The 16,771-nt window shown below is 40.4% G+C and overlaps 1 protein-coding gene across 3 annotated transcripts in view; it reads left to right on the forward strand.

The window, feature by feature from the left end:
- The window catches only part of YAP1 (Yes associated protein 1), an 86,659-nt gene that overhangs the window by 32,227 nt on the left and 37,661 nt on the right, over positions 1-16,771 (forward strand). For all 3 annotated transcript variants that reach the window (XM_026034951.1, XM_026034950.1, XM_026034952.1), the window contains exon 3: positions 12,212-12,327. In XM_026034951.1, the coding sequence (XP_025890736.1) occupies positions 12,212-12,327 (116 nt within the window). The remainder of the gene's footprint in view (positions 1-12,211; positions 12,328-16,771) is intronic.

The raw sequence follows: 16,771 nt of genomic DNA on the forward strand, positions 1-16,771 counted from the left end.
TCTCCAGGTGAGGAGGAACTTCTTTACTGTTAGGGTGACAGAGCAGTGGAAGAGGCTGCCCAGGGAGGTTGTGGAGTCTCCTACTCTGGAGACTGTGGCACCTGGATGCCACCCTGTGCCACAAGCTGTAGGTGTGCCTGCTTGAGCAGGAAGGTTGGACTAGATGATCTGTAGAGGTCCCTTCCAACCTTRAATATTCTGTGAATCTGTGACTCAGAGCCTGCTTGATCCTGGGCCTTGTCTGCTAGATCCAGATTTTGTGATACTCGTATAGTAGGTTTCTTGTAGCTTCTAGCGYATGATATGTTCAGATCCCTGGAGGTCCCATTTATTGCTTCTTTGAATGAATTCTTACCAATTTTCTAAAGAAATACATTTCTGAAAATGTGTTTAAAAGATGATAAGCTATTGAGAACAAATGGCCATGAAAATAATGTGCTGATCTGCAGAACAACACGTATCACATGGTGGCTAGATTTTTTCCTATCGTTTACTTCAAAAATGTTTGAAATTAAGTTCAAAATGATCTGTTTAGTGGCACAAAATAGGTGGATAAAGTTTACTTTACTTAACACTAAGCAGTACCTGTTTGGTTCAGAATTTGGAGAGAATGATAAATTCGGGAAGCTGCTGGATGAGTGCCTGAACTAGCAAGTGTTAAGCTTTAAACCTCAACTTAGGAAGCATTAACCAAGTGAATTTTTACTTTTTTTTTTCCCCTCCCCTTCAATTTATTCAAGCTTCTTGGTGCAAAATGAAGATTCTACACTCTGAATGCAAACTAGATGAGAGATGATACTTGTTCAGAAAGATTTCAGTCCATGGTTTCACTAAATAGAGATCAGATATTTTGTAAAAACCACTGGAGCAGGGCATAGTGAAGCGCTATAGTAGCTTGGTTAGCTTTCTGCAGGGCAATTGCAGGTGACAGTGGAGGAATATTAATTTAAAAAGAAGATACCATCTCAAAAGAAGATATCATTCATATCATTCCCTATCCTCCGTTTTCCTGTAAATAGTTGTTTAGGACCACCTGGTCTAGAGATTGTTATCTAATCATTTAGATTGCTGAGTTAAAATACCAAGAGTGGGCATGTTCTCCATGAAAGCATGTAGTCCTTTTCAGCCCATTTGTGCTTCTGACATGGGAAATTTGAGGGTGTCAGAGCTGCCCAGGGAGGTTGTGGAGTCTCCTTCTCCGGAGATCTTCAAAACCCGCCTGGCTGCCACCCTGTGCCCCATGCTCTAGGTGTCCCTGCTGGAGCAGGGGAGATGATCCCTTCCTCTAGAGAASGGACCTACAGGTCCCTTCCAACCTGTGCAGTTGGCCGTGGCAGTGTATGTCATGGTGTGATGGTGCACGTGTTTGCTGCTCGCGCTGCTTGTCCTGGCAGGTRCGTGTGGGGCAGAGCTGGGTAGAGGCTTCTGTGAGAAGCTGTCATGGAATCGAGATGGATATCGCTCTGCTGACTGTGAGCTCTGAATTGCTGCTCAAAACTGAGTTCTGTGCTATTGCTCAGCTCTTGGAAGGCAGGTAAGTGCTAGTGCAAATTGGCACTTCAGAGATCACAGAATCACAGAATGTTTAAGATTGGAAGGGACCTCTAGAGACCATCAAGTCCAACCTCCCTGYTCCAGCAGGGACACCCAGAGCATGAGATGAGCAGCCATGTAGCTTCCAAGCACAGGTTATAGAGGAAATGGATTTTGCGTCTGTCATTCTACCTGCTTAGCTACGGAGTAAGCCAAACCTGAGAGAGTTGACAGAAGCAAAACAAATTCTACTGCTTTCAGTTACAATTTTATTTAAGAGGCAATAAAGCCCCTAATTATGACAGTTGTGACCACCTGATTAATGAACATGGGTCAGAAGGCCCTGGAGAATAGTGATAAGAACGCTTTTAACGAGAGGAAAACCTGTATTTTAGAAGAGATTAAAGGAACTCAGTGTGCCTGTGAGTTCAAGGTRATTTAACCTTGTATAAAAATCTCCCCTGCTGAGAAGGGATTTTTTTAAACCAGTTCTCAAATTTTGCAGGCGAAAAGGGGAAAGTCGRCCTTGGTAAGGAGAAGGAAGGCATTTGGAATAGAAGGGGACTGGAGGAAGGGGTTATGGGGARGCACTGACTCGTGGTCTGCAAACGCCGCATGTGAGCTCTTGCATCAGGAGTTGGCCTCCCTTCTCAGGAAGAAAACAAAGTCCAAGTTATTAAGCTTAAGTAAAATTAAGTAAAATTTCAGAGGGGGAAGTTGGTCAGCGCGATTATTAGATGTAGAAGGATTGTGCTGGAGGTGGATGTTCATTTTTAATGATGTTTCTAACCACTTAAAGCAGACACCGACTAGTTAAGCAAAAAATTGGTATTAGCTGTATTGTGCTGTCTTACATGGGATGGATGTGTTAATATTTTTCTTACATCAGAGAGGTCTATTATTTATTTAAATCCAATCCTGAATTTATATTTTTTTTGTGTAGCTTTTTTTATAAAGTATGACCATAAGCAGAAATAATCCCTCTCCCCTGCATCTCCCAATGACTGAATACTAATTTTAGAAAGTGGTGGATGAAAGTTCCCGAGATTCCAAGTATGGAATTAACTTATGCTAAATTAAGAATGTATTTTTCAGTTATTTAAGAGTTGAAGAAATTGCAGATAAATCCTATAGCAAATTTCCCACAGAAATTTAGTGGAAGTTGGAGATCCACATTTTGTTTTGCATCTCAGGGCAGGATTAAATGCTGCCTAAAAAGGCACTTCACTGTGTTTCTGCARTAAGAATTTTACACAGGCATTGTTTTGACTATATGGATTATTGATAAAACATGGTRTTTGTTAATTTGTTGTTCTTTAAGAACTGTTGGGAGCTTAAATTACATGCTTTAGAATACTGCTGCATATATATATAGATGTGTATATATATATGTATGTATGCATATATACACTCAAAAAGCAAAGACTGTCCTTGATACAGAAGAAATATATGAAAGCTGAGGTGTCAACATTTATTGTTTGTTTCAGAGAATAAGTTAAATGGTAAGTTCTCTTTTGAAGACATTGTTATCACTACAGTGAGGATGTAAACAGTCTTAAAAGATACATGAATATTTGTATTTTTTCTCTGGAAGAAYATAAATTTTGTTTTGTTCCTGGCAATTTCACTGTCAGTTTTTAAATTTCTTTATCATTTCCCAAAATACATTATCAAATAATAAAATAGAAATGAAAATTTCTAAAGTTGAAGTGAAAATACTTACAAAAAATGCAGAATATGTTCATGGAATTCAGTGGCTTTTGAAATTCAAAATTAGTTTAACCTTGCATTATTTTTACTGTGAGATATATATACACACACACACACACACACACACACACATATATATATATATAAATAGGGAGGGAAAGGGAGAAAAAAAAAGGGAGGGAACTTTTTCCCTTCCCAAAAGTGAGGGGAAAAAAAATGTAATGCAAGAAATGAAAGTGAAAAGATGAAGGAAAAAAAAAAAAGATTAAAATAAAAACAAGATGGTYGCAGCTTCCAAAACACACATGTATGGAGCAGGCAAATAGGAGAGTTCTTGTTTGCTTAATCTTTCTGAAGGTCTCAGATGAGAAAGAGATTGTGCATGAGGCTGATGGTGTGAATAAAATGGAGAACACCTAAGTAGCAAGTCAGTTGAAGGTGGGAAGAGGGAGTTCAGAAGCAGACATTAATAATCTTAGTAGTAATAAAAACAGATTCACTTACTCTTTGCAATAAAAAAACCTTGTGCATAGCACAAGGTCCAGCGTGGTGGTCGCAGCCCTTCCTGTCAAGGCCATGTGGGAATGCTCCTTGTCTGAAAACTTAAGTACCCAGTTTGTGCTGCCCTCTGAGACTTCCTACACCGAGCAATAAGGAAGCAAACTCGGGAATCTCTTTATCTCGGTGCTGTGCTTTCCTCYGTGGTGCTGAGCCCCAGGGCACCGCAGCAGCGCTGCCAGGAACCCCCTTAGATCCTGAGGCCRCTGGTTGCAGCAGCAGGCCTGGGCAGGCCGCTCTGCTCGAGAAGCCTCYGGCAACCAAAAATAGAGGGTGCAGAACAGGAGGGGGTGTAGAATTGCTTGGATTCTGCTCCAAAGGGGAAGAGGAGGGAAAGAAAAAAAGAAGAAAAAAAAAAGACTTTCTTCTTGCTTTCTTTGTTTCCTTTTAAACAGGTCACTAGAGAGGGAGAAATAAGATAAGATGTGCAGAGATAAAAGGACAAGAAAGTGATAAGGGGTTCTCTGCCCCAGCACTTCTGGAAATTGTTTGTCCTTCCCTTAATAACTTGGAAGTTGGTGTTTGTTTAATCCTGCGTTCATTGCTGCAGAAGACAAAATGGTTTCATCTTGAGATGTTCTCCACACTTCCTAAGCGAAGGCACAGGAAAAACGTCTGAAGAGGCCAGTAATTTCACTTGAAATCACAGCAGAGACAGTTCTTGTTTTAGATTTGCCCTCTATGCCGCCTTTATCTCTCCTCTATCATTAAAGAGAAAGATATCTATGAATTTTAAGTGCGTGGAGTGACTTAGCCAGAGGAAACAAACTTTTCATCTTTGTGTGGGGGAAGGTTGGGGAGGTTCCTTTTAAACATAGCTCTTTTTGATCTGTGGAACTGAGAGGGCAAATTTGAAATTAAATAAATTAGTTTTTTAGTGTTTAGTCTTATAGAGCTTAGAAAGTGAACGCATACAATAACTGTAAGACTAAGGATCTTTTAAAGTTTGTATAATACTGCTGCTTCTTACAGATCTCAGAGATAGAAAGGGCCCTGGAAATCATGTCCTTTTTTTTTTTTTAATTCAAATATATTAATTTTTTAATTTGGAAATCCACATAGGAATCTGGAAAATCATATTTTTAAGGATCGATTTAAAATATTTTGGGCAGTGATCCTAGCCCTGTTTCTCTAGATGAGCATTTTCTGTGCAAAGTGTGAAGAGAAACAGGGTAACATGCTTACTTCTATATTTATTTCTTTTTATATCTTCCATTTTTGCTTTGACAAATAACGATTGTTTTAAGAGTTTGCTGTAATAAGAGGCTACCTTGGCAAACCCTTGAACATGTACCCTGTCCTTAGTCGAGCCCATAGCCTGCTCACTGCCCACTGCTTCTCTGCAAGCAGGGGCTGAAGGAGGGCTGTGCTGTTCTGCCACCCCAAAGCAGCAAGATATTTATCATTAGAATAATAAGCTTAATGATAACTCCTGAATGTATCTCAATTGTGGACTGTCTGCACATAGGGGAATTCTAATGATRGCTGCCTTGAATGCCATAATGTTGAAAGTTGTATTTGGTGTACCTGTAAAGATGCAGTACTACATGTGGCCATGGGGGTTATACATTCAGGATTTGTTCGTGGTTCTTAGCATATTGTGAGGTGGAAGCACATCAGGACTAAGTTTCAGAGAGATTTGTAGAAGAACTCACCTGACTATTAGAGACTTCATGCAAAATTGGTTTCTGCACTAGTTAGGCTCTTAACTAGGCTCTTAGGGACATTTGAGACCCCTGCTGTACTTGTTACTTGGTTCTTACTGGAATTCAGAACGTTTGTTTGTTGAATATCTCCAGCCTRGGACTGTGCAGTTGGCATATAGCACAGGTCTGTCCCACTCCATTATTTGCAGAGTGGATAGAGCCCTTAGGAGCTCTGTTCACACCTGCCCATGTGGCYGTCCATGGGATCTTTGTGCCCCCTGTTCTTCCATTGCAGTCTCCTGAGTCTTACAGTATAACTGCCGGTGCAATTCTGTCCTAGCACCAATGAAATCAGAGTGGTGACACAGCACTTGACTGCATGCTCAACATTTAAAACCTGTGGATTTTAAGGCACACTTGTGCAAGCCGCAATCAGGGGAGGGCTGCCCACACCACCACATCACCCATGTGCCCTCTGCCATGGTCAGACTGGGGTGCCTGGGTGAGGACTTCATCTGCAGAGTGAATCAGGAAGCCCAGCAGTTCAGTTTGGAGTATAAGGGCCTGTCAGCTGGGAGAGGGAATACAATAAAACCAAAATATCTCTGAATTATGTACTAGAGCTATATGAGGATACAGGAACTTTAGCCACGTTTCTGTTTCTTTGAAACAGTTAGACCATGGCTGGAAGCGTTAGTGCCCTAGAGAGAGAAAGCAGGGTAAGAATATTTTAGAGTATTTTCCTGTCRTTCTGGGAAGAAGGTCAGATCAAGGGGTTCTGAATGTTATTGCTACATGTTTTTATATATATTAGGATGTAATAGTACAGAAACCTTGAAACTAAATGTGGAGAGGACAAGTGTGGGAACATGCTGCTTTCCCAACCCGTAGGTGGAATGCCATCTCTCTCTGCAGATGAGAATTTTCGTTGCTGCATGATCAGCAACTTTTATTTTTGTTGTATTTGTTTACATTTGTTGAATCTTTTATTTACAGAGACAGCTGGGAAGACCTTAAGGAGCTTGAACTGTTCAGAGGGTGCTCCCTTGCTTAACAGGGATGTGAATGTAGGAAAGTGTTGTTGAATTCCTAGATTGGGGACCTAGAGAATTGCCAAAAGAGCTATCTTGTTTCCCCTTTAGGCTTCTCTCCTTCTCTCCTCTCTCCTTCTCTCCTTCTCTCCTAAAGCTCACCTATAGCTTTATGTTACACTGTTTGCAAGGAACCATACCACACTTACGCCAATAAAGTTGAAGAATCTGTGTGTTTTCCCCCCTCACCCATCCCCCAGATTCTTGAACCCGCCCTGAACAGGGTATAAAAGCAGGTGCAGACGGGTGAAAGGGTGGATGGAGAAGGTCACAGCTGAGCCCACTCTGTTGTGGGCTCCTAACAGCATGGTTAGTCAAACACCAGGCACCTCTGTGTGCTGCACAACAGACATTGGAGTGATAGTAAATGCAGCTTGGGCCTAGGCTGATTTTACCCTAAAACCTTCTTCTCTCCTCTATCTAAACCTTAAAGAACTCACCCGTGGTGCCAGAGCCCATCAGCCTCTGCAGGCTGATCTTGGCCTCCTGCCCATTACTGCCCTTGGAGAAATTGCTGCTTAGCTCGGCCCTTGAGTTGGTAAAAAGTTGATAGAAACTGGCACTTTGAAAGCTCTCCTGCTGTCGGGTGACACTTTCTGGAGCCTCAATTAAAGGCTTTTTTCCTCAGAAGTTATAGATACGTGGGCTGCTTCTCTACCTTCTAGTGTATCTTCAGTGGGTATCTTGCCCTGTCTAAACTGCCTAGAAAAAGTCCAGGGCTTCAGGAGATTTGGCAGAGTCCAGCCTGAAGCGGCTTCTCTGAGAGCATTTATGGTAGTTATAATAACAAAGCTACAAAATATTTTTGACTAGTGCAACCAGAACATCCAACTTTCAGTGTAAATATATTCAATCCTGATGCGTAAGAACATACCGGTGAGAGCTCCAAAATAATGTAGTAATAGCAGTTGTGAGCAGACACACTGGTCACAAGTTGTCTAGTCTCTAAGGTTCTTGGATAAAAAGAAATAAATGAGAAAAGCTTTCCAGATTATTACATGGTATGTAAATGGAGGAAAACAGAAACATAAGACAGGGAAAAAATATATATGAAGAGAAAACATCTGTAGCTCAGTTGTTCAGGGTAAAATTGTGTTGTAGATTCACCTAGATTTATATTTGGGATTCCAAGAGAAGTTGAAATTTCACACCAAGTGTTAAAAATAGTAAGATTTAACTTCATTTGTGCTCTTGCTTTTGTTGCATAAAGGCCATCTACCCCCAACCCATAAAGAATACACAATGCTGTGCTAGGTCTGCTGCTATGTGATTGGTACATATTTGTGTTTTGTTTTTAGTAATAAATAAATATTATAAAATGGCTTCCAGTGAAGTCTTAAATCTACCCCTAAAACTATCCATTGATTGTAAAATTTAAGTTTGCCTACGTAGCAAGACATAGGAAAATTACCGAGTACTGAGAAAGAAATATCAATCTAGTTCCTTACGGGGATGCTTTTAGCTGAACAATAAGTTTCCTTCCTGCAGGTTTCTGAAAGTTTGTGCCTCATTTGCTCTGTGGGGTTCTTTTATGCAGAATGATGCATAACAGGAGAGGGAAACAAGGAGTGATGGACAAAATCTGATCTGATCGGATAAGATCCTTTCTCATGACTGAGAACTTTCCTTCCTTTCCAAGTGGTTGAACTGAACTTGTATGGGAGGCTCACACCCAGAGTGCTGTTGTGAGCACCATAATTGTGATGCTTTTAAACTACGAAGGGCAAAATAAAGGAATAAAGAAGCCCACTTCTGTAACAGGCAGGAACTGCACTGAGTGAATGAAGTCCTCAACGTGGTTTGAGAAGAGTGTCCACGACCTGGAACGCTATAGTTGCAATGCTATCACATATAAAAACTGAAGGACCCTTAAATAAAGCTCGTAGTTGCCTGGTTGCATACGGTTGTGTACCTCCTGAGGCCTCTTGAGGAATTTAAGTAATTTTTTGAGCATCCTTTTATGTTAGTCTGTTTCTGTCACAGCATTCAATGTTATAGTTCATGTCATACCTAGTTTGAAGATGTACACGTTCACAGATCGTAGGAATGGTCCCTGATTTGAGGTATGTTTCTTTTTGATTCCTATTTAAATTTGTTCAGAAATTTAGTCTGACAAAGGTTCTGGCATGTGGTATGTTGCATTAATACCAAAAAATTGTGCTGTGCTTGCAATACAGAGCTGTGATTCTGTTTGATGGGCAGGTAGAATTTAAGTTTAATTTAAGTACTTACATAGATAATGAGAAATACATATTTCTTGCAACATATAGTTACCCTGCTGGAAGTGCTGCAGATACTGAATAAAATTGAGCTGTATTCATTAACTTAGTGCTATAATTTGTTATAAAAAAATGGATAAATGATAGCTTGCGTTCCTTAAGTTGGTTAGCATGTTTGCAAATTGTAAAGAACTGTTTTGTGTTTTGGGATTTTGTTGTTATGTCTGTCTTCTTGTCTTTGTTTCCCTTCCAAGAAACCGTCATCCAGGGAGCTGAGGAAAAGCAGCCTGTGCAGGGAGTGGAGGTTGAAGGAGGTGGAAGTGAAGGGATTGAGGGGACTGAAATGTCGGTCGGAAAGCAGAGAGTGGAGACGGAGAGGATGAAGCCTGGCGTCATATTGAACCAGCCTTATGATTAGTATGGGTTTAGTGTCATCAGCTTCCTCCAGACTTGCCTCCTCTGCGGCTCTTGCTGGTTGGGGGTTTTGGTGAAGAGAGGGATGCGCCTGTCCAGAGGTGCCAGCAAGGGAAGGGCTGGGGGCTGCTGCCTGGAATCAGCCCCCGTGTCAGCACCTCTGAGGTGTCAGGAACGCTCCCTCATGCACAAAACTTGCTCTACCTTTGAAATTTCCAGGATCCTTTCGTTTATCCAATATTCCAAGTTCTGAGAGAGAGCTGTGTGGACTTTTTTTTTTCTTTTCCCAATAATTCACTCTGCAAATATCCTATAACATGGTGATACAACTTTTCTCCTTTTTTATTCAGCATTTAAATAGTGCTAATGATGAAAGATACAAATAAAACTTACCTTATAGGCACATATTTAAAGGTATATGCAATATGTGTTGATCTTCAGGGGAGTTATATGGAAATAAACGTGCAAGCTCGGATGAAGTGGTGTTTTCCCACCGTTTTTCCTGTTCGCAGCACTGAGCTAAGCCCCCTTGGCAGATGGGAGGAAGCGGGGAGGAGTGGCACRTGCTGGTACTGTAATAAACACAGCCTGGGGAGCATTGCAGCGCTGCAGTGTTTTCATTATCTGTATTACCTTCTCCTGCTGCCATTGCTTCGTAGAATTGACTAGCAGGAAAATGGGAAGAAAGGCATTTTACAGTATGAAAGTGAATAATCTAGTGTGTACAGATGTGTAAAGGTCAGTATATTGTGTCCTGTTATGTTGGTAAATAGGCTAAAAAGGAAATAAAATTGTGCTGCACTTGATGCTTTTTCAGTCGAGCTGAACGTTGGGAAACGTTTGCAATGAAGCTGCAAGTGTACTCAGCGTTGCCTGTGTTGAATGAGCTTTGCCACGGAAGCTGACGGGGCAGCGACACCACTTTAGCTTGTGCTGCAGTAATAAGGGGGGTTCTGTACACGGGAAAATGGGCGATGTTTGCCACGGGGAGAAAGCAGGGAATTGTTTACTAATATGTATTTATATACATACAAATGCCATGCTCACCTACTTTGTAAGCCTTTTGGAGTGTGTCAGTGAGTTTTTGGCCTGGAATTGTTTTTATGCATGTCTGGAGAGGTTAAAATGCATGGAGGGAAAAGTTGCATGTGTTAAAGTAAAACTTTATCTCTAAAACCACTCATGATACTTTCCAGCTTATAACAAAGAGTCCTTTTAATGCTTCTACATGAGCAATTAGTTTGAGCAATGCCCTATTTTATGAACCTCTGAGGTTGGGCTTGCTCATTTTCATGTCTTTGAAATAGTGAACCATGTCCAGAAATTCTTATTTTCAAAAAGTGAATTTTCTGAACATGAAGGAACAAATTAGAAAACACTAATGCACTGGAGCACGTTTTGGTTAATAAGAGTCAAAACTTTCCTTAGAAAATGTCTAGGCACAGAGGCAGGGAGGAAACAACCTTCTGTTTTGCTTGTCCGGCTGGGCCCGTGGCGAGATCCTGGTTTAGGAGCAGAGCTTTTGGCCGCGCTGGTCGTGCACACCCAYCGCGAAGCTGGCGCTCCTCGCTCCCAGGGCAGGGTGCTTGACCTACTTGCCAGGGATTCCGTTTATAGTTGATGGAAAAAGTAGGTGCTTCTGGAGCCTGKTTCACCACAGGCTTCAATATGTTCCCAAACCTGCTCAGGTGGTTGTGTCTAGCTGAGCTTATTGAGGTCTTCTAGGCAGCGGTGACAAGGYCGGATGTTAATGTCCCCAGGGCATCTGTCCCAAATGTGACCAGGTCTAAATTACCTGCCCCTTTCAAGTGTCTAAGGTGCAAAGTTTACARAGAGATTAGTATTTCAGTATGGATTTCCACCAGGATACATACACGGCACAACATACAGCATAGGTAGAAGTCGAGGTATGAACTGGAATACCTCCTTTTTTTTGAACTCAGTTGAGCAGTATAATTTATATTCCAGCATTTAAGAAAATAAACAGAGGTTTTGCTGAAGAAAATTACATTTCAGGTAATCCAGAGGGGAAAAAAAAAAAAACCCAGTATAAGGAAAGAATGATTAATGATGTGACTATTTTGCAAAATAACAATTCTGTTAGACTATCAGCTCTAACTCATAACAATTCTAGTTGAATTAATAAKCTTTACTGTCAAAGCTTAGTGTAGYTTTATTTTTGCCTGCATATACTTTTCAGAGCAATCTTGATGCGCTGATACTTGCTGAAGAATAGCCTGCATGTCTTACTTGTTTGCAAAGCATAAGTGCATACTCCAAAGCATACTGATGTTTTGTTACATTTTATTTTTCTGATTGACTTGAGTGATTTTGTGAGTGGTGATGCTGGATGTATTTACCAGCTTCTCAAGCTAGGTCAGGCTCTAAACATTTCACCATTAGGTTCTGCAGAGGGCTGACTGAGACACCTCGCGATCCCACTGGCCTCATCCTTTCCCATTAAACGAAGAAGTAGCAGAGCATCACCTTCATCTTGGTTATTGCTCTCGTGTGGCTGACAACTTAGTCGCCCTAGAAAGGCTGTTGGGCTGTTGATGGTGCAGGGGCAGCCCCTCAGATGACCCATCTGGGGAACATGATGTGTGCTCAGAGCRCTGGCACAAAGTGCCGAGCGCGAAACCTCACGCCAAGTTACTTGGCTCCGCTTGAGATTCCAGACATAACTGGCTTGGTCTGAAAAATTCGGAAGTCGCATTGAAAAATGACAAGTTGCTAATCAAAGAGAAACAGGAAGAGAATGTTTAATTTGTAGATAAAAGTTAGGGCACAAGACYCTAGATTCTGGTATTTGTGTGGACCCTTATCTGACCAGCTGTAATTGGTGCAGCTGCAGTGACTGCAGTGAGGGTGTGAGTGTCTGACCTGCAGGAACACCGGGAAAAAGATCCAGAAAGATCTTGCGCCTGGATTTGAGCATGACTGTTGTTCGCCGGCTTAACCTTTTGTTGTTAAACTCTGTGCTGGCAGGTTGTTATTGTGGGTCCGTGACTGCCCTAACCCCTGCTCTGTTTTGTTTTAGTCACATCGATCAGACCACAACCTGGCAAGACCCTCGGAAGGCCATGCTGTCCCAGATGAATGTCACGGCGCCYACCAGCCCGCCAGTGCAGCAGAACATCATGAACTCGGCATCAGGTAAGGCAGAGCAGCCTTTGGGAGCGTACACCTGAAATGCCGCTGGGAATTCAGAGAAGGAGGTGTCCAAATTGCCTAAATGTCCTTCCAGCTATCCCGATTTTAAGCTTTAATTTGGAAAAGTCTCTTGTGTCAAGTAAGAGGCTGGTGCTTCATGTGTGAGAATGATGTATGGAGGGGTGATTTTTTTTTCCCTCAAGTAGATGGTTCAAACATTTAAAGGAGCAGAATTTCTACCTTAATTTCTTCTAGCTTGAAAATATTATTAAATTTACTGGAAACAGGATTTGTGGTAAATTATTCTTATTTCCCTTTAAAGCTATTATGCTTTTGCAATGTTTTTCTGCCTCCCCTTGCTTGCTTACCGAGCTTGGTGGTGCTGTATTCTTTTACACCTCCCACATCTGTTACAAACAGCCCATTCTTCAGTCTTCCCTAAGTGAGTATAGCAAACACATGGAAAAATCTTGCTTAGCAGCAGGATTTTTTTTTTTTTTTAGCAGACTTTTTTTTCCCCTTTCCTCACCTGTCGTTTCCAAAATCCTGTATCATGGCAATAATTCCTTCAGCTGAAGAAGTCAGGGRTCTCTTCCCAGAATATAGGGGTTTTTTATTATTATTCTATTTTTATCTTTATTTTTATAGATAGTTTGTGGGGACAATGACTAGATAGCAGTATAGTATGTTTGATTTTAAATACTGCTATATATTTTCAGAGCTATCTTGTCTTGATGTGCAGAGAACAAGTAGATAAACTGAGCTCTGKGCTAGTTTGACTGTTGCAATCTTCCCTCTGCTTTGTTAACTTTTGTCTGTCACTGAAGTTTGTGTTTTATTTATTTTCTCGCAGTCTGAGTTTTATTTTGTGTGTCTACTGTTCTGTATTTTGCAAAGGTTATTCTCGTGCGCTGCTTTTTGTTGTCTGTGTAGAAAGTTTTGTTTTGTGCTGCAATTCACATGCTGCCAGGCAATGCCAAAAGATCACCGGGTGTGAGCAAACTGTGCCCTTCACAGCAACGTTAGAGGGGAGGCCGAGCAAACTGTACCTCAGCTTTTGGTTGGCTAGGCCGAGAGGTTGGACTATCCAGAAACAAATGAAGGAATTCTGTTCAAATTTMACAAATTGTGATTCAAAGCAGTTAAGCTTTCACTATGTAATGTGGAAATATATATTTTTTTCTGTGAACTCATCTTAAGAAATCTCCAGCACTAGTCTGACAACACAGTCGGTCACCAGACTAGACTAGATGACAACACATTTTTGCAGGAATGGGAGAAAGGGGACGGTTCCCTTGTGTGCCTTGCCTTTGGTTTATATCCATATTAATATTAAAACTAGATAGTCTTTGCCTGAATGTCAATATAGGGTCTGTGTTTTAAGGTGGCTCCTCAAACTTTCCATTGTGTTATGAATGAATAGGGAAACAAATGTTGGTAGTGAAGTACAGTACACTGTGTATGTGGAAAAAGTAGGTACCATCATAGATATTATCCCAGGGAAGGATCCTTACGAAAAAAATACACCCTTTTAATGACAGTAAAGAGCTTGAAAAAGAATTACTACTCAAGAATTACTTAAAAATCAGTGGTTTATATGAAGGAGCAAGTTGATCCAAGTGGCCTTAAATTGGTCTCGCTGCTCATGCAGTAGAGGTGAAACAAACCTATGTGGGGTTGTCTGTGACTTGAGGGAACACTCATTTCAATACAAGTTCACTGAATGTTTGTTTAATTGCAGAAATGTTTTTGTACTGAAGGGTGAAAGCCCTTTTTCCCAGCGCTGTCACTTCGATAAGTTCATGAAGAAATCGTAACTTCTCTGTGTATTGATAGTTTTTATAGCTTTTTTTAAAGCTCAGATCTCTTGAGCTAATGTGATTTAGAACTGACTCTGTTTGCACCTGCTCTTAACTTCCTTTTGTTTAACAGAAATCTGTTTTGAATTAAACAATATTGAACCTGCATTTATTATATATGATTTTATATGTATATGATTCTACTTCTTATACCTGTGTTTTACTAATTTCAAATTAGAAGTGTTTGTTTTCAGTAAAGCTTCTTATGTCCATTTCTGTTAGTTTTTACTGCTGAGTTTACATAATATTTGCTTCCTTGTTGACTTTCCTAAACAGTAAAAGAAATGGAAAAGCAAATAAATAACTATCCCCTGGGTACATTGGAACTTAAAGCTGAGTGCTAGAACCATAAAAAACTAGTCTATTAGTTCTAATTGGATATTTGTYTCCAAGAACTGGGAAATGAAGTTGAGAGTTTTGAGTCTCAAGTTTCCTGTATGAAAAGTCAGCAATGAAACCTGCCCTGGTGCTTTGAGAGCCTTTAGGAAAGATACTGGGGGAGTGAGAGAGAAAGAAAAGCAAAAAAGAAGACAACAGCAGCAACAAAAAAACCACAACTGTAAGCAGTGGGACAGCTGGAAGTCACTGACTTATAAAGAAATATCTGAAGTGGCACAAGAGAGAGAATGTTTTCTTTTCTGCACAGTTCATCCTCATTAGTTGTAGCTCTTAATCAGGAGGTCCTACCAAATCTTAGTGCAAGTTAAGTACATGTAATTACAATCTGCCTTAGGGGCACCTGAATACAGTTACACTGTGATAAAATACTTAAATAACAGATGTTTAGGAGCAGTCTTAAAAACCATGGAAGGTCTCCATTAACTAAGAATGGGAAAATAAGCTGGAGAAGGAGTCGTAGAGCAGAGCTCGGACAGTTGCTACCTGCACGTTGAAGGCAACATCCCCTTCTAGTGAATGGGACAAATGGAGCTCAAGGGAAGTAGGAAGAGTAAAACCAAAAGGTATGGTAAGGGTGATGGCAAATCACAAGAAAGAGGTTAAAACTAAATTCAGAAACGGGAATATTCTTTCGGCTGCTGTTGAGATTTCTAGGTTGCTTTTCTTAAGAAACTCCACCTGTTKGAAGCAGCTAAAATAGGTGGGAACATGGTATATCTCTTTGCAAGTTGYATTTCTTCAAAGAAATAAGTAGGTGTCCAAACAGCTTTATTTTTTTTCCAGCATGGTTTTGTGAATGAGCAATTTTGAGTATTCTTTCGCATGCATCTGTGATGGGAAGGAATGAATTGGGGGTGGAAAGTGACTCTTTGGGGGAGAACTTTTTTCCGTTTTGCCAAACATGTTTCATGTAATCAACTGAAATGTTTTGGGCCGTATGTAAGAGGAAAAATACAACACTCTTAGATAGCATTTGTTTAATCATCTGCAGTGAAATAGCATCAAAAGAAAACATTGGAAGTACATGCATCTTCTTGTCAATGGAAAGAGGAAAGCAAGGTTGTTATTGCTGAGTATGCAGCAAGTAGATACTAAGTGTTATATTAACTGCACTGATTATTCTTAATGTGTTTTGTATATTTTTCCCCTAAGGATGTTTATAAAAAAAAAAAAACTGTCTTCTTTTTAAGAAAACGTGTAGTTATAAGAAATTACATAGTAATAAAGCTGGTTATTATACTGAGAAAGCTGTCCTATGCAGTCCCTACTGAGATGAAGTTGAAAGTTRAAAATAAACAGCATCTGTCTCATAAAATGAGAGTGATAATCTAATTGTGTTAATACATTGCCTTTTTCCAGGTAATTTCATCACCTGAACCATGTTTGACTGCACTGCTTCTCTTAGCCCCTGCTTAGCTTGGGTGCTGGTTGCTGTCTCTGTGCATTTTCCTCTTACCTTAGACTACAGTTTTCGAATCAGCTTTTTGGTGAAAATGTGTAGCCCTTGTATCATTTTGGGCACCTCTTAAAGTAGGTCATGGTGGCATCTCTTAAGGTAGATTGGAAAATGAACACACTGTGGGTAAAAGCTCTTTTTTCACCTCCTCCCCACGGAGAGGGAAGATTATGCCAGGAGCTAAACCGTGGTCAGGCTCTTTGCTTTAGATCCTTGCTTGCTTCAGATGCAGCCTCGTCTCTTCTGTGTGGTTTGCACCGTGTATGTCCTGTTGTGGAACTCTAGTTTCTAAGTGTCCATATGGCAGTAATGCTCATTTCTCACTTAAAAAAAGCATTTTTTTTTTGTTTTTCTGTAGTGTTTACTAATTCATCAGAGTTTGTTTTCCTAGGTTGTTTGTGTGTGTTCTCTTAATATAATATTCTCTAGTTTACATCTAGATACATTAACCTCGCGATAAGTTTTGTTCATCTTCTGTCTGCAAACTCTTGCTTTTTCTCAGCTTTATTTAGAGTTATTTTACACTTATTTAACAGAAATTAGAAGAATTTCTAAGATTTACTTTGTTAGCATAGTGCATAGCTTGACTTAGTTAAATTTTTGCTCTAACATTACTCTGTTGCTTTCTGTCTGCCAGCAGTGAGCTTTGCTTTGCGTTCTAGATTGTGTATTTCATGGCAAAAATGGTATCTGAAAAATTGATGGGGAAAAATAAACAAACATACACTAAAAG

This window comes from Nothoprocta perdicaria, unplaced genomic scaffold, assembly GCF_003342845.1.
Source record: "Nothoprocta perdicaria isolate Ctin4 unplaced genomic scaffold, notPer1 scaffold_153, whole genome shotgun sequence".
In the NCBI taxonomy this organism is placed as follows: Eukaryota; Metazoa; Chordata; class Aves; order Tinamiformes; family Tinamidae; genus Nothoprocta; species Nothoprocta perdicaria.